At 46.0% G+C, this 20,836-nt stretch overlaps 1 protein-coding gene across 2 annotated transcripts in view; it reads left to right on the top strand.

The window, feature by feature from the left end:
- The window catches only part of LOC144687086 (glutathione hydrolase 1 proenzyme-like), a 111,266-nt gene that overhangs the window by 70,874 nt on the left and 19,556 nt on the right, over positions 1-20,836 (top strand). For both annotated transcript variants that reach the window (XM_078552847.1, XM_078552848.1), the window contains 2 exons: positions 6,375-6,559; positions 20,134-20,261. In XM_078552847.1, coding sequence (XP_078408973.1) covers positions 6,375-6,559; positions 20,134-20,261 — 313 coding nt within the window. The remainder of the gene's footprint in view (positions 1-6,374; positions 6,560-20,133; positions 20,262-20,836) is intronic.

Consider the following 20,836-nt stretch of genomic DNA (forward strand, 5'->3'; position numbering starts at 1 on the left):
TGTTCTTCTAGGTGAGAGGGAATCAAGAGTTAGGAGGTGATTTACTCACTACAGAATCTCCAGTCTCTCACCTACTGTTGTAGCCACAGTATTTATATGTCTGGTCCAGTTCAGTTTCTGATCAATGGTCACCTCCTGAATGTTGATAGTGGGGGATTCAGCAATGGTAGATTCACGAGGATGGTTCCAGGGATGAGGAACTTCAGTTATGAAGATAGATTGAAGAAGTTAAGACTGCTTTCCTTGGAAAAAAGAAGGCTGAGTGGAGATTTGATAGATGTATTCAAAATCATGAGTTGTCTGAACAGACGAGCGAGGGAGAAATTGTTCCCATTTGTGAAAGGATCAAGAATGAGAGGGCACAGATTTTAAAGCAATTGGCAAAAGAAACAAACATGATTTGAGAAAAAACTTCTTTGTGCATCGAGTGGTTAATGCCTGGAATCCACTGCCTGAGAGTGTGATGGAGGCAGGTTCAGCTGAAGCAGTCATAAGGGAATCTTATCTGAAAGGGAATGTTGTCTGCAAAGGAAGAATGTGCAGGGTTATGGAGTGAATGCAGGAAAATGGAACTAAGGGAGTTGCTCATTTGGAGAGTTGTTGGAGGCACCATTGGCCGAATGACCTCCTTCTGTGCTGTAACAATGGTAATGCCACTGATTGTCAAGTAGAGATGGTTGGAGATGAGCATTGCCTGACACTTGTGTGGCCTGAACGTTGCTTGCCACTTAGCAGTCCAAGCCTGAATGTTGTCCACATCTTACTGCATGTGAACATAGAAACATAGGAAATAAAAGCCAGGAGTAGGTCATTTGGCCCTTCGAGCCTGCTCCACTATTCAATATGATCATGGCTGATCCTCTATCTCAATGCCAAACACCCGTTCTCTTCCCATACCCCTTGATGCCTTTAGAGTCCAGAAATCTATCTATTTCCTTCTTAAATATATTCAATATATTCAGTGGCTTGGCCTCCACAACCTTCTGTGATAGAGAATTCTACAGGTTCACCACCCTCTGAGTGAAGAAGTTTCCCCTCATCTCAGTCCTAAATGGCCTATCCCATATCCTGAGATTGTGACCCCTTGTTCTAGACCCCCCAGCCAGGGAAATGTCATCCCTGCATCCAGTCTGTCCAGCCCTGTCAGAATTTTATACGTTTCAATGAGATCCTCTCTCATTCTTCTAAGTTCCAGTGAATACAGGCCTAGTCGACCCAATCGCCCTTCAAACGTCAATCCTGCCATCCCAGGAATCAGTCTGGTGAACTTTTGCTGCACTCCCTCTATGGCAAGTATATCCTTTCTTAGGTAAGGAAATCAAAACTGCACCTAATACTCCAGGTGTAGTCTCACTAAGGCCCTGTATAACCACAGTAAAGCATCTTTACTCCTGTACTCAAGTCCTCTGGCAATGAAGGCCAACATACCATTTGCCTTCTTAACTGCTTGCTGCACCTGCATGCTTCCTTTCAGTGATTGGTGTACGAAGACACCCAGGTCCCTTTGATCATCAACATTTCCCAATCTATCACCATTTAAATAATACTCTGCCATTCTGTTTTTCTGACTGAAGTGGATAACTTCACACTTATCCATGTTATACAGTATCTGCCATGTATTTGCCCACTCACTCAACCTGTCTAAATCATCTTGAAGCCTCTTAACATCCTCTTCACTGCTCACATTCCCACCAAGTTTTGTGTCGTCAGCAAACTTGGAAATATTACATTTGGTTCCCTCATCCAAATCATTGCTATATATTGTGAATAGCTGGTGCCCAAGCACTGATCCCTGCGATACCCCACTTGCCTGCCACTCTGAAAAAGATCCTCTTATTGCTACTCTCTGTTTCCTGTCTGCTAACCAGTTCTCAGCCAATAAATTACCCCCAGTCCCATGAGCTTTAATTGTGCACACTAACCTCTTATGTGGGACTTTTATCAAAAGCTTTCTGAAAATCCAAATACACCACATCCACTGGTTCGCCCTTATCTATTCTGCTAGCTACATCCTCAAAAAACACCGGTAGGTTTGTTAAACATGATTTCCCTTTCATAAATCCATGTTGATTTTGTCTAATCCCGTTGATATTTTCTAAGTGTCCTGTTATCACATCCTTTATAATAGACTCTAGTGTTTTCCCTACTGCTGATGTTTGGCTAACCGGTCTGTAATTCCCTGTTTTCTCCCTCCTTCCTTTTTGAAATAGTGGGATTACCTTTGTCACCCTCCAATCTGCTGGGATTATTCCAGAATCTACAGAATTTTGGAAGATGACAACCAATGCATCCACTATTCCCATGGCCACCTCCTTTAGTACCCTGGGATGTAGAGTATCGGGCCCTAGGCATTTATCGGCTTTCAGTCCCATTAATTTCTCCAGTGCTATTGTTTTAGTAATACTGATTTCCTTCAATTCCTCCTTCTCACTAGACACTTGGTTCCCTAGTATTTCTGGGAAATTATTTGTCTTCCTCCGTGAAGACAGAACTAAAATAAAAGCAAAACACTGTGGATGCTGGAAATCTGAAACAAAAACAAAAACAGAAATAGCTGGAAAAACTCAGCAGGTCTGATAGCATCTGTGGAGAGGAAGACAGAGTTAATGTTTTGAGTCCGTATGACTTTTCATCTAAAATAGTTCTTTAATTGCTCTGCCATTTCCTTGTTTTCTATTATAAGTTCCAGTTTTACCCTGTAAGGGATCTATATTTATCTTCACTATTTTTTTTTTTCTTACATACTTATAGAAGCTTTTACAGTTCACTTTAATGTTCCTTGCAAGTTTGCTCTCATACTCTATTTTTACCCTCTTAATCAATCTCTTGGTCCTCCTTTGCTGAATTCTAAACTGTTCCCAATCCTCAGGCTTGCTACATTTTCTAGCAACTTTATATGACTCCTCTTTGGATCTAATACTATCCTTAATTTCTTTTGTTACCCATGGTTGGGCCACTTTTCCTGTTGTGTTTTTGCGCCAGAAAGGCATGTATAACTGTTGCAATGCATACATTCATTCCTTAAATATTAGCCATTGTCTGTCCACCGTCATGGCTTTTAATGAAGTTCATCAATCTATCTTAGCCAAATTACGCCTCATAACTTCATCATTTCCTTTGTTTAGCTTTAGTACCCTGGTTTCAGATCGGACTACTTCACTTCTTATGATCACTATTCCCTAAAGGACACCGCATAACAAGATTATTAATTAACACTTCTCATTTCACAATACCAAATTCAGGATAGCCTGTTCCCTCATTGGTTCTTCGACGTACTGGTCTAAAAAAAATCTCATACACAATCCAGGAATTCATCTGCCACAGTATTATTGCTAATTTGGTTTGCCCAGTCTATATGTAGATAAAAGTCACCCATGATTACTGTAACAGTCTTGTTACATGCATCTTTGATTTCCTGTTTCCTATCCTGTAGGGGACAATGCTGTCCCCTACCTTACTACTACTGTTTGGGGGCCTATATACAACTTGCACTGATGTTTTCTGCCCCTTGTTGCTTCTTAGCTCCACCCAGGCTGATTCTACATCGAGATTTTCTGAGCCAATATCCTCTCTCACTATTGCACTGATTTCATCCTTAACTAACAATGCCACAACACCTCCTTTTCCCTTTTGCCTGTCCTCCCTAAATATCGAATACCTTTGGATATTCAGTTCCCAGCCTTGGTCACCTTGCAGCCATATCTCCATAATCACAATCATATCATACCTGTTTATATCTATTTGCACTGTTAATTAATCTACCTTATTGCGAATGCTCCATGCCTTCAGACAGTGCCTTTAGACTTGTCTTTTTTTACATTTTTGCATAATTTTTGTACTACGGCCCTATTTGCTGCTAGCCCTTGTTTCCTCTGCTTTCCACTTTTGCTTTCTACTTTTCTGTCTGTCTTTCCTATCTTTGTTTCCCTCTCTTGTGTCACCCCGCTCAGGTTCCCATCCCCTTGCCAGTCTAGGTTAAACACGCTAGCACATGGCACTAATCCTGAGATAACTACCTTTGAGGTCCTGCTTTTTAATTTATTTCCTAGCTCCCTATATTCTGCTTTCAGGACCTCATCACTCTTTTTACTTCTGTTGTTGGTGCCGATGTGGACCATGAACTCTGGCTGTTCACCCTCACCCTTCAGAATGTCCTGCAGCTGCTCAGTGGCATCATGACCCTGGCACCAGGGAGGCAACATACCATCCTGGTGTCACATCTGCAGCTGCAGAAACATCTATCTGTTCCCTTGACGATAGAATCCTCTATGACTATTGCTTTCCCGCTTTTTTTCCCACTCTCTGTGCAGCTGAGCCACTCGTGGTGCCACAGACTTGACTCTTACTGCATTCCCCTGAGAAACCATCTCCCCCAGCAGTGTCCAAAACAGAAAATCTGTTGGAGAGGGAGATGGACCCAGGGCACTCCTGCACTACCTGCCTAGTGCTTTTGCTCTGTCTGGCAGTCACCCATTCCCTTTCTGCCTGTGCACTCTTTACCTGTGGTGTGACTACCTCACTGTATGTGCTATCCACAAAGATCTCATCCTTGTGGATGCTCAACCGTGACTCTAGCTGCAGCCCCAGCTCCAAAACACAGATTTTAAGTGCTGCAGCTGGAGACACTTCCTGCACACATGGTTGCCCTGGACACTGGAAGTGTCCCTGACTTCCCACACTGCACAGGAGGAACATTCCACTTGGCCAAGCTGCCCTGCGATAACTTAACTTTAAATTACTCACTTTACTTTTACTTCCTCTAGTTTAGAGAATATTAAGGACAGAAGAAATACTTACCAGGTCCTACTTACCAAGGCCACTGCCCTCCTTAATGAACAAAGGTGGAAAATGGAAGGATCACCTCCTTCCCTCTTCACCGAACTCTCTCTCTCACCAAACTCTATCTGAAGCATTCTAATGCCGCCCAAAGTAGCACTCCAGGGCAGACAAAAGCAGCATGTAGATGGATTGCTTTTATGCTGTCTGAATCTAACTTCTGAAAACCTGTTTAAGCCAGCTAACTAATTAACTAGCTGCAGCTGTAAGCAGAGCCTATATAACCCCTGTTCTAAAGCTGGACTAAAACTCACCTTCTCCCAAACCAAAGCGCAACTTTTAATTATTTGCTAAATTAAAGAAAGACTAGACTTTAGATGGAAATTAATGCTTAAATGTCCCTCTCTCACCAAACTCTAACTGAAGCATTATAATTCAGCCCAAAGCAGCACTCCAGTGCAGGCAAAAAAACTGATTCAGTATCTGAGGAGTTGCAACTGGTACCGAACATGGTGCAATGTTCAGCAAACATCCCAACTTCTTACCTTATCACGGAAGGAGATCATCAATGAAGCAGCTGAAGATGGCTGGGCCTAGGACACTACCCTGAGTAACTCCTGCAGTGATACCCTGGGAAAGAGATGATTGATGTCCAACAACCACAACCATCTTCCTTTGTGATAGGAATGACTCCAACCAGTGGAAAGAGTTTCCCAAATTCCCATTGACTGCAGTTTTGCTAGGGCTCCTTGATGTCACACTCAGTCAAATGCTGCCATGATGTAAAGGGCAGACACTCACCTCACCATTACAGTTGTTATGATCTGAAATGCACTGCCTGACTGTGGAAGCAGAATCAATTAAAAAAACTGTCAAAAGGGAATTAGATTTATACTTGAAAAGGGAAACCATGCTGGGCTATGGGGAAAGAGCAGTGGAGTGGGACTAGTCAGATCGGTTTTTCAAAAAGCCAAAACTGGCACGACAGGCCAGAAGCTCTAGTTCTGTGCTTTATGATTGGAATGAATCATAGGACTGTACCCTCTATGATTCCATTATGATTCTCTGAAAGAGAAGCTAAGTTGCTGGAATAATAACAGAAAATGCCAGGGGAAAGCAGCAGGTCTGGCAGCATCTGAGGAGGGAGAAACAGAGTTAGTGTTTCGTGTCCAATATGACTCTTCTTTGGAACTTTCAAATTTCTAGCATCCGCAGTATTTTGCTTTCATTCCTGAGTTGCTGGAATTTTGTGTGTCAGTTGCTGGAATTTGCCAGGCTGTCTGGTCATTGTCCTAATGATATGTTTCAGGTCCACTGTCAGAAGAGCAGCTCCTACTATCCACAGTGTTTCATCCCCCCGCAACCCCATATCCAACACCATCTATCTTGTTTGACACTGAGGCTGATAATTTAGTGTTGACTTAAGGCTGAGACTATGCAAACTCATTTCATGAAAGACCTGAACTGTCAGCAGATAGAGGGACTTTCATCCATTCAGTTGGGCTGCATTTGAACCCTGTTCTCAGAGGTGAAAAGTCAATTACTCATCCATTGCATTATCCTAATCATTTTATTCTTTGGATCTTTTTCATTAACAGCTCATTTCCAATATGACCTCAAACTATTTTGCAACACGGCTTTGGAGTAAAATCACAGACAATACGACGCATTCTATAAGATACTATGAGCCTGATTTCTACACAACCGATAATCACGGGACTGCCCACTTGTCCCTTGTAGCAGATGGCAGCGCAGTGTCAGTAACCAGCACCATTAATTCCTAGTAAGAGCTTTCTGATCTTAAATTATTAATTCACTGTAATAAAATCTGTTTTTATGTCTTTCTCCCTAACATTTCTTCTTGGTTCTCCTCTAATTGAGTGTCAGAGGGTTGTAGGGTGGAGGGGCTGCTATGTGAACTTTTCCACAGCTCCTTCCAGCTACAATAGGTGCTGCACTGCAGGGAATGGACCATGTGGGGCAGGGAAATAACTCCATAAGAATAAAGGAAGGAGAAAATATTCCTGACACATCAGTCACCTTAACCTTGCTTTTCATCATCTCCTACAACAGTGATTGCAAATCACAGGTATTTAGTTGGATGTAAAATGTTTTAGGGCATATTGTGGTTGTTTAAAATGCTATATAAATGCAAATACTTTCACATCATAATTCTCACAGCACCTCACCTAACTCTCTCCTGTCCGAAATTCCCATAACTGTCAACCCAGTGTCACTCTTTCATTCACATGATCCGACCATTTCAGATTTGGCCTTTCCATATAGTCTTCCTTTTTGGTTTGCATTGTCTCTTCTTACAGCACCTACTTAATCCTTCTGAACATGAGCTGCAGTAGTTAGCAATAACATTCTCAATGACATATTACATAGAAATTTACAGCACATAAACAGGTTGTTCGACCCAATTGGTCTATTCTGGTGTTTATGTTCCACACAAGCCTCTTTTGACCTTACTTTGTCTCACACTATCAATCATATAATTCTCCCTTTCTCCCTCAGATACTTTACTAGCTTCCCCTGACAGGCATCTATGCTAATCACCTCAATCACTCCATGTGGTAGCACTTTCAACGTTCTAATTCTCTGGGTGAAATGGTTTCTGGTGTTTATTAGTGGCTATCTTATATTTATGAACCTTAGAGTTGAATTCCACATATGAGTGGAAACATTTTCTATTTGTCTACCGTATTGAACTCTCTCAGAATTTTGAAGGCTCTATTAAGTCACACTTTCTCATCTGCCTCTTCAGTCTTTCCTGATAACTATAACCTCACAGCTCTGGCATAATTCTTGTAAATTTTCTCCGCATGTTGTCCTGTGCCTCCATATTCTTTCTGTAATATGGAGACCAGAACTGTATACATGCTCTACATGTGGATATATGGTGTCATTCTTTGTAGTAGTGTGACCCATTGACACACAGTAACTCTCCCCACATTAGCCTAGCTGCAGTAATACCCAATGCTCCATTTTCCTACAACTCCTCAACTCCCCAGTAACACAGCAACAGCAAGGAAAGAGAAAAGATGATTCCTGACACTTGTCAGTTACCTCCACCTTGCTTTTCATCATCTTGTAGTAATTATGGTTTTAATTAGTATGTAATGTAAGAATAATACTTGTTAAGGAAGATCACATGATCTGTAGTAACCAATAGGAGAGTAGTGTGGTCTACTTCAGCAGTCAGTATAGAGATAGAGTTGGAATTGAAAGCACACATGTAGTTGCTGCTGAATATATTGTAAATAAACTTAATGTTTCCACCCAAGAAGTGTCTGCAGATCAACTCTATTATGAAAAGTACAACTCAGCCACCCTACAGCAAACTGGCAATGAGGATAAAACAGGATTGAACAGAAGAAGTCAAGTTAGAAAAAAATCAGCACTGTACCTCGCCAGTGATTGTAAGTAACAAGATCTGTTAGAATTAAAGAAGTTATCCTCTTTCAAAATGCCACAGTTTGGGAGAATTGATCCTTTTGAACCAGCCACAGATGATTGGTCTCAATGCATAAAATGCCTCGCGTTCTTTTTTCAAGCAAACAAGGTTACCAGGAAAGAGAGGTGGTGAGTGATCCTCTTGAGTACTTGTGGGAGCAAAACCTATGGCTTGATTCAAAGTTTGATGGCACCCAGTGCCTCAGATTTGAAGAATTTTGATGAATGGGTGGACCTCGTGAAGGGTCATTTTCAACTCAAGCCCTCAGTCACGATGCAGTGGTTCAAGTTTACTTCACAAAATAGAGCCCTGGGTGAGACAATTGCATGCTACGTGGCAAATTTGAAACAGTTAATGGAACATTGTGAGTTGGTATGACTCTGAACGACATGCTCAGAGATTGTTTAGTGTGTGGTGTGAAAGAGGACACTATTCAGAAAAGATTATTTTCCAAAGTGAATCTGGATTTCAAGAAGGTGCTAGAGAGAGTGCTGGCCATGGAAAGCACTGTAAGAGATTCACAAGCAATACAGGGTGCGCAAAATGGCGCCGTCCTCCACATCGGACAGGAAACCTCAGCCGAAAAGGGCGCAAAAAAGCAAAACTCTACCAAAAAGTGGGAAACAGCCTCCACTAGCCAAAGAATAAAGAAAAATAACTTAGCAGCAAAATTGAAGAATAATTTTAATAGAGGTGGAAACAATCAGTCTTTTAGCAATTGGCAGTTTAAAAAAATCGAATGCTACTAAACTTATAGAAATGGATGAGGCAGTGCAAGGAAAGATTCAGGCAGGATTGTAAACAAAAGAAGAAGCCCAATGAAATCTACAATGTAGAAGAGCCTGAAACAACACATTCTGACATTTACTCATTGTTTAATCTGAAAGTTGGAAAGACAGAACCAATATTTGTCACAGTGAAAGTAAATGGCAAACCTGTTAAAATGGAAGTGGACATGGGAGCTTCCACTACTGTAATTGGGGAACATACCTTCAGATATTTGAATAATGGTGAACATCAATTAAGCTTGGAATGAACAGTGGCCAAGATAAAAACTTATACAGTTGAAGACATTCAAGTAAAAAGCATAAGCTGACTAACTGTCCATTATGGAGGCCAATCAGCAAAGCTACTGGTGTTGGCATTGAGAGGCAGAGGACAAAGCCTTCTCGGGTGAAATTGGCTAAGGGAAATCAACCTTAATTGAAATCAACCTGAGATTCCAAAAGGAAACTGGAAGCATTCCTGTTCTGAAAAACTAAGGACTCAACAACCTGAAGAAATGCAGGCTGTCTTAAACCAAAACCTGAAAGAACATCAGAAGAAACTTGAACAGACCCTGCTTGATGACAGAGTTTGAGACGAGGTGAGCAACCTCCATTGGGAAAAAGAAGACCTGTGAAAGACCTTCACAAATACAAGATGCCCTCAGGTCAAAGTTTGTACTTCTGGAAAAGTGTGAAGAGAAACAGAAAGAATTCAGCACCTCCCTGAACAAACTGAAGAATCAGTTGGCAGAGAAGACACAACAATGTTCAATTTTCCAGGAGGCAGCAAACAAATATAAAATAGAGATGGGAGAGCTGAAGAATCAGCTAAATGAAGCCAAAGAGTCACAGGATTTTCCAAGAAGCAGACAGATAATTAAATTTTGGGAGACTCAGCCACTAAGCTCTAAGTTGGGCATGCATCTGAGAGAAGTCTGGCCAATAGTGAAGTCATAAAGAAGGCCGAGATTAAAGTCTGTGCTAGAAAGAAGAAGGCACGTAGAAAGAAGACACAGAAATACCAATAGGGCTTTAATTCTGGCAGCCTACAAATACACTTTCATACATAGGCCTGGCAACCAAATCACAAACACCAACGCCCTTAGTTGTTTACCTTTACAAGAAAATGATGAGCACGTCCCAGTTCCACAGGAATTTGTTTTACTGTTAAATTTCTTAGAATCCTCGCTGATATGTGCGCGACAGATCAGAGACTGGACAAGTCAGGACCCAGTCCTATCTCAAGTACGAGAACAATTGCTACACGGTTGGCCTCAGGAGCCTGTATCTGACTAAATGAAACCATATTTCAACAGAAGGCATGAAATAACCAGCCAGGATGACATCCTATTGTGGGGTGCACAACTGATAGTTTCTCCAAAGGGAAGGGAGCCACTTTTAATTGAACTACACAGCGCACATCCAGGAATTTCCAGAATGAAGACCATAGCACGCAGCTATCTATGGTGGCCAGGGATGGAAGGTGAAATAGAGAGGTGTGCAATGTCAGCAACTGCAAAAGTTGCCAGTGACAGCTCCATTACACCCATGGGAGGGGCCAGGTAGACCCTGGGTGAGGTTACACATTAACTACCTTGGATCTTTCCTGGATACAAAGTTTCTGCTCATTGTCGATGCCCATTCAAAATGGTTGGACGTATATGAGGTGAAGTCACCAATGTCGGCCGCTACAATTGAGAAACTACGTCAGAGTTTTGCCATTCACAGACTACCAGAGTAGTCATTTCCGATAATGGCACGGCATTTCTGAGTGCTGAGTTTCAACGGTTTATCAGCCTCAAAGGCATCACTCGTGAAAACTGCACCCTACCACCCTTCCTCAAACAGACTGGCCGAAAGGGCAATTCAAACGTTCAAGGCAGGCAAGAAAACACTATCTGGTGAATCCTTGGCAACCAAGCCAGCACGCTTTCTATTTCATTACAGGACCGCCCCTCACACAACAACACGCGTCCCACCTGCGGAGTTATTGTTGAAACGCCATCTCAGGACTTAATAATACAGAATTAAGAGGGGAAGGTGGGAAGGAGTCAGGGAAGCAAGAACACTAGACACGACTGACGTAGTTGTGAGAGGAGATTTACCGTGTGAGAGCCGGTATACGTGAAAAACTTCGGGGAAGGGCCAAAGTCGTTACTGGGTGAAATAAGTGCGGTGACTGGACGTCTATCTTACCACATGGAGGTGGGAGGCCGGATCATCCATAAACATGTGGGCCATTTAAGGAAGAGAGAGACAAATTACCAAGATTTGGTTCCACCAGTGACCATGACTGGGTCTGCGTTTCCTGTTGAAGATACTCAGCCCAGGACAGACATGTCTGATGTTCCTGTAAGAGTTGAGGATACAGAACTGCAAGTTCCACCAAAGTACCTGATGTTCAGGCAACTCCGGAAAAGGAGATTCCTGACAAAGAATCTGAAGTTGTGGAGCTGCGACGTTCCACACGTACCAGGAAACCACCTGAAAGACTGAACTTGTAAATTCTTCACCCAGTGTAAATATTATGTTGTCTTGAAAAATATGTTCTTGTAAATATAATATGTATATCTGAGTTAAAGGGGGAGGAATGTAGTAATTATGGTTTTATTTAGTGCAATGTACCTATAAAAATAGCACTTGTTAGGGAAGATCACATGATCTGTAGTAACCAAGAGCAGAGTAGCATGGGTGACCTCAGCAGTCAGTGTAGACATGGGGCAGAATCTTCTGGATGGCGGGGGGGCAGAGTGGGAGCAGGCACGGGTGGGTGTGGACCTGATCGCCGCTTGCAATCGGGTCCGCACCGCCATTTTATGGGGGTGGGCCAATTAAGGCCCTCCCGGCATACTTCACGACTCCCGTGCATAGCAGGAGTGTGCGGGCGGCAGCGGACACGCTCAGCCCGCCGGGTCCAATGATGACCCGGCGGCCTGTACAAAGGAAGGCCTGGCAGCCTTGTAAAGGCTGCTCGCAATGGCTGGGTGAAGGACTCTGCAGAGGGGCAATGGAGGATATGCAAGTCCAGAGGGCAGGCCATCGGGGCAGGCCAGCCCAGAGGGTAGGCCATCGGGGCAGGCCAGGCCAGAGGGTAGGCCATCGGGGCAGGCCAGGCCAGAGGGTAGGCCATCGGGGCAGGCCAGGCCGGAGGGTAGACCAGCGGGGCAGGCCAGCCCGGAGGGTAGGCCAGCGGGGCAGGCCAGCCCGGAGGGTAGGCCATCGGGGCAGGCCAGCCCAGAGGGTAGGCCATCGGGGCAGGCCAGGCCGGAGGGTAGGCCATCAGGGCAGGCCAGCCCAGAGGCGCACCTGGATCTGGTGTCGCAAGCGCTTCAACGACTTGTTGCACTCTGGAAGGTGAGGACCAATGTTGGCATTGGTCACTTAACCCAGTAGGTCGGCTTCCCCCACATGCTGCCCCACCAGCACCCCCACCCCCCCACCCCCAGCCAACAAGTCTGAGTGCAGTGACTGCATTGAATCATTGACGGCGTGTGCCTTTGCTGGGTGGGCCAGCAGATGTTGCCCATGCTGAGGTCAGCCTGAGAGGGTGGTGAAGAGGTGGGTTGTGTGCCCACAGCATGTGTTACACTGAGACCACATGACTGTTTTTGGGGCAACCTGGAGGAACTGCACCTAGGCGCTGTATTTGAACTGCAGGACATGTCAAAGTCAGGGTGATGACGCTGGGAGGGGAGCTTCAAGGTGGCGTGGCACCGTACCATCTGCTGTGCTCCATGTGCTTGCACCTCCTTGCTATGGAAGGATATACCGTGTGGTGCCTAATGTGATGTAGGCAGCATATGTCCAAGGTAGGTGGTGGGGAACAGGTCTAGCATCTTTGTGTCAGTGTGCAGCAGCAGCGGGGTGAGGAGGCTCTGGAGCCCTGATATGTCCCACTCTGGTTGGGGTGGGCCGTGCGCAAAGAGAGTCCATGTGCAATTTGCACAAATCAATGCTCGTGTCTCCTTTTCAGGAGAAGAATGCTCATAACGCTGCAGAGCAGGTGAGAACTGGCGGCGGCCAGGCGCAGATCGCCATTCTCAGCCAGTTTGAGCAGGAGGCCCTGGATCTGGAGAGGCGCCATGTGCCCAGGCCCACTGGTGTCGGTGAGGCTGAGGTGCCACGGCCAGGTATGTATACCCAACAGTGAGGTCAGCATTGTTCTCCCAATAGCCATCGTAGTGCTGAGTGTTAATTGATTTAATTTTGCAACATGGTTTGACCATTGGTTATAGAAGGATGAGCGCATAATGATCCGGGGGACAGGGATGCACTTTGGCATTGTCTCCATGTTAACTGATCCAATGTCCTTGTTCTTCCTTTCAGCATCATCGGTGCAGGGCTGGGAGGTGGAGCAGCAGAGGCCCCCTCTCACACCTGAGGGGCCTGAAGACTCACCAGCATCACACTATCTCTGCCAGGCAGGCAACAACGCAGATACTAGCACCTCGGTGGGAGCTAGAATATCAGCTAGTGTCCCGGGGCACAGTGGTGAGGGTACTTCACAGTCACTGGAGGAGCTGGCAGAGACAAAGAGTGCCCAGGGCGCCAGCAGTCGGAGGACTGCAGGGGACCAGGCACATGCTCAGTCGGTGCCTGATGATGTGCCCCTGGAGTTATCCACTACGCAGCAGGGGCATGAAATGTGGCCGGGTGTGTGGGAGCATCGGGGGAGATACATGAGGCTATGCTTGGCACGGTCTCCGTGGTGGCAGATGATCGCCGAAGCAATGAGCCACATTTCTGATCGCCATGCATCCTCCATGGAGAGAGTGACGACTCTCGTGGAGAGGCTACTCCAGGAGACCCTTCAGGGCTTCCTGGGGATGCGCTCAGACCAGCAAGTCCTCACATCAGCGTTGACCTCAGCTGGTCAGTGCCAGGGTGGAAGATGGTGTGGGCACCAAGTTTCCCAGCTCGGTGCCCATCCATCCATGGTGAGCAGGGAGGTCTGAAGTGACCTCACATTGGCGCAGCAGCTGCCTGTCGTCTCTGTGGGCACCTCTCAGGGAGCTCCAGATGAGGGTGACAGATCCTCCACCCCTCTCCCAGTGACTGTAGCATCCAGTGAGGATGCGACAACTGGGAAATGCCAGCTGTGGAACAGCTCCCTCCCAGGTGGGGCCAGCACAGGCTCCATGGGCCAGAGGGCAACCACCAAGGTCATCGAGGCCAACAGGACAGCAGAGTCAGCAGATGTCAGCTTTCTCAGATGCCACTCCCAACGATGGGGCAGCACCAAGATGTTGCACCCGGAAACATAAACATAAGGCACCTTAGGCACAGCACAGGTTTTTCACTGGTGCTTTTGTTCTGACTCGAGATGAGGTCTTGATGATTTGCTTTGAATTGGAACACCCTTGTCATTTTGTTTCATTAAGTTCCTTTGCCTGTGATATTAAATTCAGACATGTGACCATGGCTGAGGGTGCCTCTTTTCTTCTGCATCTGTATGGTTTCCAAAAATGTTAGGAGTGCTTTGTGGGACATTCAGCTTTATTAACAAGGCCCTTAGATACTGTTCCTAACCCGGAAGATTTGGCACATAGGTATTGAGTATGGAGCCTATAGTCCAGGCTTGTCCTGGAGGTCCATCTGAGATGTGTGAAGGTTCATTGGATTAAAGCCTCCTGGGTGTCCCTGCCTCCCTGCAGTGTGCCCAGGTCAGCATCTACCCCCTCAGCATTTCCCTGTGCATGGTCATTCTCGGACTCACTGCCGGACTCATTGTGTGCAGCCGCAGCCACTATGTCAACGTCTTCATCGTCCACTGCATCCCCCCTTTCCTTCTGAGGATATAGCCCTTGTCACCCAGTAGCCATCCATCCAGCCAGGCTGGAGCACTGAAGAGCCCCGGCACCTGGGAGTGTCTGAGGATGTAGGCGTCATTGGAGCTGCCTGGGTACCTTGCACAAACTTGTAAAATCAGCATCCTGTGATCACACACTATCTGCACGTTCATGGAGTGGAAGCCCTTCCTGTTGACGAAGGCACTGGGCTCACCCGCTGGCGCCTTGATGGCCACATGTGTACAGTCTATAGCACCCTGGACGCGGGGGAAGCCAGCAATGGCCGTGAAGCCTCTGGCTCGCTGTGCCTGACTTGCCTGGTCCCAACGGTAAAGGATGAAGGTCAATGCACGTCTGAACAGAGCGTCTGTAATCTGCTGGACACAAGTGTGGGCAGCTGATTGGGAGACACCACAAAGATCACCAACTAGCCCTGGAAGGAGCCAGAGGCTTGGAACTTGAGGGCAGCTGTGACTTTTAGAGCCACTGGCATGGGGTGTCCTCCCATACAGTTAGCGGAGATCTCAGGGCCAATCATCTGACAGATATAGTTGACTATCTCCCTTCAGAGTCAGAGCCTCCTTCGGCACTGCACCTCAGACAGATTGAGGTACCTGCTTCCCTGCCTGTAAACCCTGGCAGCAGGATAGTGGCATCTTCTGCAGCTCCTTCTGCCTTGGACTACCTGCTGGCCTGCGTCCCTTGTGCCTGCGCCTGTCCTCCCAAAGGTGGCTCCCCTGGAGGCTGAATGTGGACTCCTGGCCTCCTCCCCCTTCTAGCCCCCCCTTCCCCTCAGAGGAGGTGCCTCCAGTGGAGAGCACAACTCCCATTCCCAGGCTATGGGAAGGCTTCCTGAAACCTGCAGGCCCAAAAAAGATTCTTCACTGCAGAGTGCTGAGCTGAGGGTTAAGAGTCCAGACAAAGCAGCTGGTATGTGTTTTGAAGTATTGCAGACCACACAGGCAAGTTTCAAAAACTTTGAAAAATCAACACTTGATAGAGCACACTCACGACCCCAGTGAGCCCTCTTATCCCACCTGTGGATGAGGTTTATACAAATGTGTCCCACCTGCCTGCCCGTTGTGCCCGTGCACCGACCTGAAGATTGCACAGGTGTCGAAAAATCGCAGTCGATTGGTGAGTCAAGGGCCTTAAGTGGCTCGTTAATTAACGGCGGGTGCGCAGCAGATATCGCGCGCCTGCCCAACGAAATATCACGATGGTGCGTGGTGATGTCCGGACATGCGTCATTTTACGCCTCCGCATGCCAACGGGAAAATTCTGCCCATGAATTTGGAGTTGAAAACATAGGTATAGTTGCTGCTGAGTATATTGTAAATGAACTTAAAACTTCCACCCAAGACGTGCCTGCAGATCAACTCTATTATAAATAGTAGAACTCAGCCATCCTACAACACATCTCCTACATGACTGCAAAGCAGAGGTATTTAGTTGGAGTTTAGGAATTTGGGAGAAACCATTTTACCCAGAGAATTGGAATGTTGAATGTGCTACCACATGGAGTGGTTGAGGCGAATAGCATAGAGGTATAGCATAGAAATAGAATAGCATAGCATTGAAAGGGAAAGCTAGTAAAGTGCCTGAGGGAGAATGATATGATTGATATAGTTTTTATTATTCATTCACATGATGTGGGCTTCGCTGGATGGGCCAGAACTTATTGCCCAAATCTAGTTGCCCTTGAGAAGGTGGTGGTGAGCTGCCTTCTTGAACCGCTGCAGTCCATGTAGTGTAGGTACACCCACAGTGCTGTTAGGAAGGGGTTTCCAGGATTTTGACCCAGCGACAGTGAAGGAACGGCGATATATTTCCAAGTTAGGATGGTGAGTGACTTGGGGGAGAACTTCCAGGTGGTGGTGTTCCCATCTATCTGCTGCCCTTGTCCTTCTAGATGGTAGTGGTCATGGGTTTGGAAGGTGCTGTCTGAGGAGCCTTGGTGAATTCCTGCAGTGCATCTTGTAGATGGTACACACTGCTACTACTGTGTGTCGGTGGTGGAGGGAGTGAATGTTTGTGGATGTGGTGCCAATCAAGCGGGCTGCTTTGCCCTGGATGGTGTCAAGCTCCTTGTGTGTTGTGGGAACTGCACACATCCAGGCAAGTGGAAAATATTCCATCACACTCCTGACTTGTGCCTTGTAGAAGGAGGAAAGGCTTTGGGTAGTCAGGATGTGGGTTACTCGCCACAGGATTCCTAGCCTCTGACCTGCCCTTGCAGCCACAGTATTTATATGGCTAGTCCAGTTCAGTTTCTGGTCAATGGTAACCCCCAGGATGTTGATAGTTGGGGATTCAGTGATGGTAATGCCATTGAACATCAAGGGGTGATGGTTGAATTCTCTCTTGTTGGAGATGGTCATTGCCTGACACTTGTGTGCTGCGAATGTTACTTGCCACTTGTCAGCCCAAGCCTGGATATTGTCCAAGTCTTGCTGTATTTGGACATGGACTGCTTCAGTATCTGAGGAGTCATGAATGGTGCTGAACATCGTGCAACCATCAGCAAACATCCTCACTTCTGACCTTATGATGGAAGGAATGTCATTGATGAAGCAGCTGAAGATGGCTGGGCTGAGGACACTACCCTGAGGAACTCCTGCAGTGATGTCCTGGAGCTGAGATGACTGACCTCCAACAACCACAATCATCTTGCTTTGTGCTAGGTATGACTCCAACCAGCGGAGAGTTTTCCCACCAATTCCCATTGACTCCAGTTTTGCTAGGGATCCTTGATGCCACACTCTGTCAAATGCGGCCTTGATGTCAAGGGCAGTCACTCTCACCTCGCCTCGGGAGTTCAGCTCTTTTGTCCATGTTTGAAGCAAGGCTGTAATGAGGTCAGGAGCTGAGTGGCCCTGGCAGAACCAAACTGGGCGTCAGTGAGCAGGTTATTGCTAAGCAAGTGCCACGTGATAGCACTGTTGATTACCCTTTCCATTACCAATGCTGATGGAGAGTAGACTGATGGGGTGGTAATTGGCTGGGTTGGATTTGTGTTTTTGTGTACAGGACATACCTGGACAATTTTCCACATAGCTGGGTAGATGACAGTGTTGTAATTGTACTAGAACAGCTTGGCTAGGGGCGTGGCAAGTTCTGGAGCACAACTCTTCAGTACTATTGCCGGAATATTGTCAGGGCCCATAGCCTTTGCAGTATCCAGTGCCTTCAGCCGTTTCTTGATATCATGTGGAGTGAATCAAATTGGCTGAAGACTGGTATCCATGATGCTGGGGACTTCCGGAGGAGGCCAAGATGGATCATCCACTCGGCACTTCTGGCTGAAGATTGTAGCAAATGCTTCAGCCTTATCTTTTGCACTGATGTGCTGGGCTCCTCCATCATTGAGGATGGGGATATTTGTGGAGCCTCCTCCTCCAGTGAATTGTTTAATTGTGGACCACCATTCACGACTGGATGTGGCAGGATTGCAGAGCTTAGATCTGACCTGTTGATTGAGGGATCGCTTAGCCCTGTCTACCACTTGTTCTTATGCCGTTTGGCATTCAAGTGGTCCTGTGTTATAGCTTCACCAGGTTGGCACCACATTTTTAGGTATGCCTGGTGCTGCTCCTGGTATGCCCTCCTGAACTCTTAATTGAACCAGGGTTGATTCCCTGGCTTAATGGTAGAGTGGGGGATATGCCGGGTCATGAGATTACAGATTGTGTTCGAGTACAATTCCTCTGTTGTTGATGGACCACAGCGCCTCAATCTTGAGTTGCTAGATCTGTTCGAAATCTATCCCAGATAGCATGGCGGCAGTGCTACACAACATGATGGAGGGTATCCTCAATGTGAAGCAGGGACCTCGTCTCCACAAGGACTGTGAGGTGGTCACTCCTACTGATACGGCCATGGACAGATGCATCTGCGGCAGGCAGATTGGTGAGGATGAGGTCAAGTATGTTTTTCCCTCTTGTTGATTCCCTCACCACCTGCCGCAGACCCAGGCTAGCAGCCAAGTCATTCAGGACTCGGCCAGCAGAGGTGCTACCGAGCCACTCATGGTGATGGACATTGAAGTCCCCCACCCAGAGTACATTCTGCACCCTTGCCACCCTCAGTGCTTCCTCCAAGTGATGTTCAACATGGAAGAGCACTGATTCATCAGCTGAGGGAGGGCGGTAATCAGCAGGAGGTTTCCTTGCCCATGTTTGAGTTGATGCCATGAGACTTCAAGGGGTCTGGAGTCGACAGTATACCACTGTGCCGCCACCTCAGCTGGGCCTGTCCTGCTGGTGGGACAGGACACCCAGGGATGGTGATGGTGGAGTCTGGGACATTATCTTTAAGGTATGATTCCATGAGGATGACTATGTCAGGATGTTGCTTGACTAGTCTGTGAGACAGCTCTCCCAATTTTGGCACTAGCCCCCAGATGTTAGTAAGGAGGGCTTTCCAGCCTCGACAGGGCTGAAATTGCCAATGTCATTTCCATGGATCAATCCATCCAGTTTCATTCCTTTTTTGTGACTTTGTAGCAGTTTGTTACAACTGCGTGGCTTGCTAAGCAATTTCAGAGGGCATTTAAGAGTCAGCCACATCGCTGTAGGTCTGGCTTCTAGGCCAGACCAGATAAGGACTACAGATTTCGTTCCCTAAAGGGCACTCGTGAACCAGAAGGGTTTTTGCAACAATGGTTGCACGGTCATTGTTAGACTTTTAATTCCAGTTTTTATTGAATTCAAATTCCACCATCTGATGTGGCGGGATTCAAACCAGGTCCCCAGAGCATTACCCTGGGTCTCTGGATTACTAATCCAGCAACAATACCACTATGCCATCACCTCCCATAGTATGAGATAAAGGAGGATCGAAAGAGGCTAATGTGGAACATAAACACCAGAATAGACCAATTAGGCCAAACAACCTATTTATGTGCTGTAAATTTACTGTAATATGTAATTGAGAATGCTATGATCAAACAGTCATTGTTGCAGTCAGTCTGCAAAGTGCCAATTTGAAGAATCCACTCTGCTGGCTAGAAACCTTGCTAGCCAAAAGCACCTGCGGCTAGTTTGGGTGCATTTTCCATGGTTGTCCAAAGGAATAAACAGTTGGTAAGTACAGCTGCCCAGTGAGGCTCCAATTGACAGCAGAAATTTGGAAAATATGCACTCTAAATCAGAATTTAGCATCATTTGTGGATTTTAAAAAACTTGAAACGTGTGAAAGTAAGGAGTTATATTTGGTAACAATCTGTCACTGGGTGTGTTTGAAACATGAAGAAGGTAAGGGACAGCTGCTCCTTCTGTATGCAGGGTGGATGGAATGAAGGATGTCTGCAGTAAAAAGACGTATTTTGTTGTTTTTGCAGCTTTGGATCGAAGGTGAGATCCAACTCAAATGGGATTATTTTCAACAATGAAATGGATGACTTTTCTTCACCGGGCATTTTGAATGGATTTGTTGTTCCACCTTCCCCAGCCAACTTTATCAAGCCAGGTGTGGCTCTGTTTAGATGTGTAGATTCAGCTGATGGAAAATTAAAGATACCATTTTAATAGAGATTGTGACATGCTGCTCTTCATCCTGCTCAGTGGGAATTGTGTCTTTTAAGAAACCTAGAATCTTACAGCACAAAGGGAGGCCATGCAGCCCATTGTGCCTTGTGCCAGCTTTTGAAATAGCAATTCAATTAGTCCCACTTTCTTGCTCTTTACCTGTAGCCCTGTAAATCTTTCCTTTTCAAGTGAATATCCAATTCCCTCCTGAAAGTTACGATTGAATTTGCTTCCAGCACCTTTTCAGGTAATACATTCCAGATCATAATGTCAAGTGAAACGCAGAAATTACAGCCCAGAAGGAGGACATTCAGCCCACTGCTTCAGTGCTAGTGCTGGTTGCTCTTCAAATGGAAAACTTCACCTTATTTTACCTTTCCCCCAGATCCCTTACAAAAACTTAACCATTTCCTTTTTAAATGATGCTCATTTCCAGACCATAGTTCCCACTCATAATTGTTGTAATATTTATATTTGTATATATTTACATATATCGGAGATAAATGCGTCATTTTC

The sequence above is a fragment of the Cetorhinus maximus genome, chromosome 12, assembly GCF_964194155.1.
Source record: "Cetorhinus maximus chromosome 12, sCetMax3.hap1.1, whole genome shotgun sequence".
NCBI lineage: Eukaryota > Metazoa > Chordata > Chondrichthyes > Lamniformes > Cetorhinidae > Cetorhinus > Cetorhinus maximus.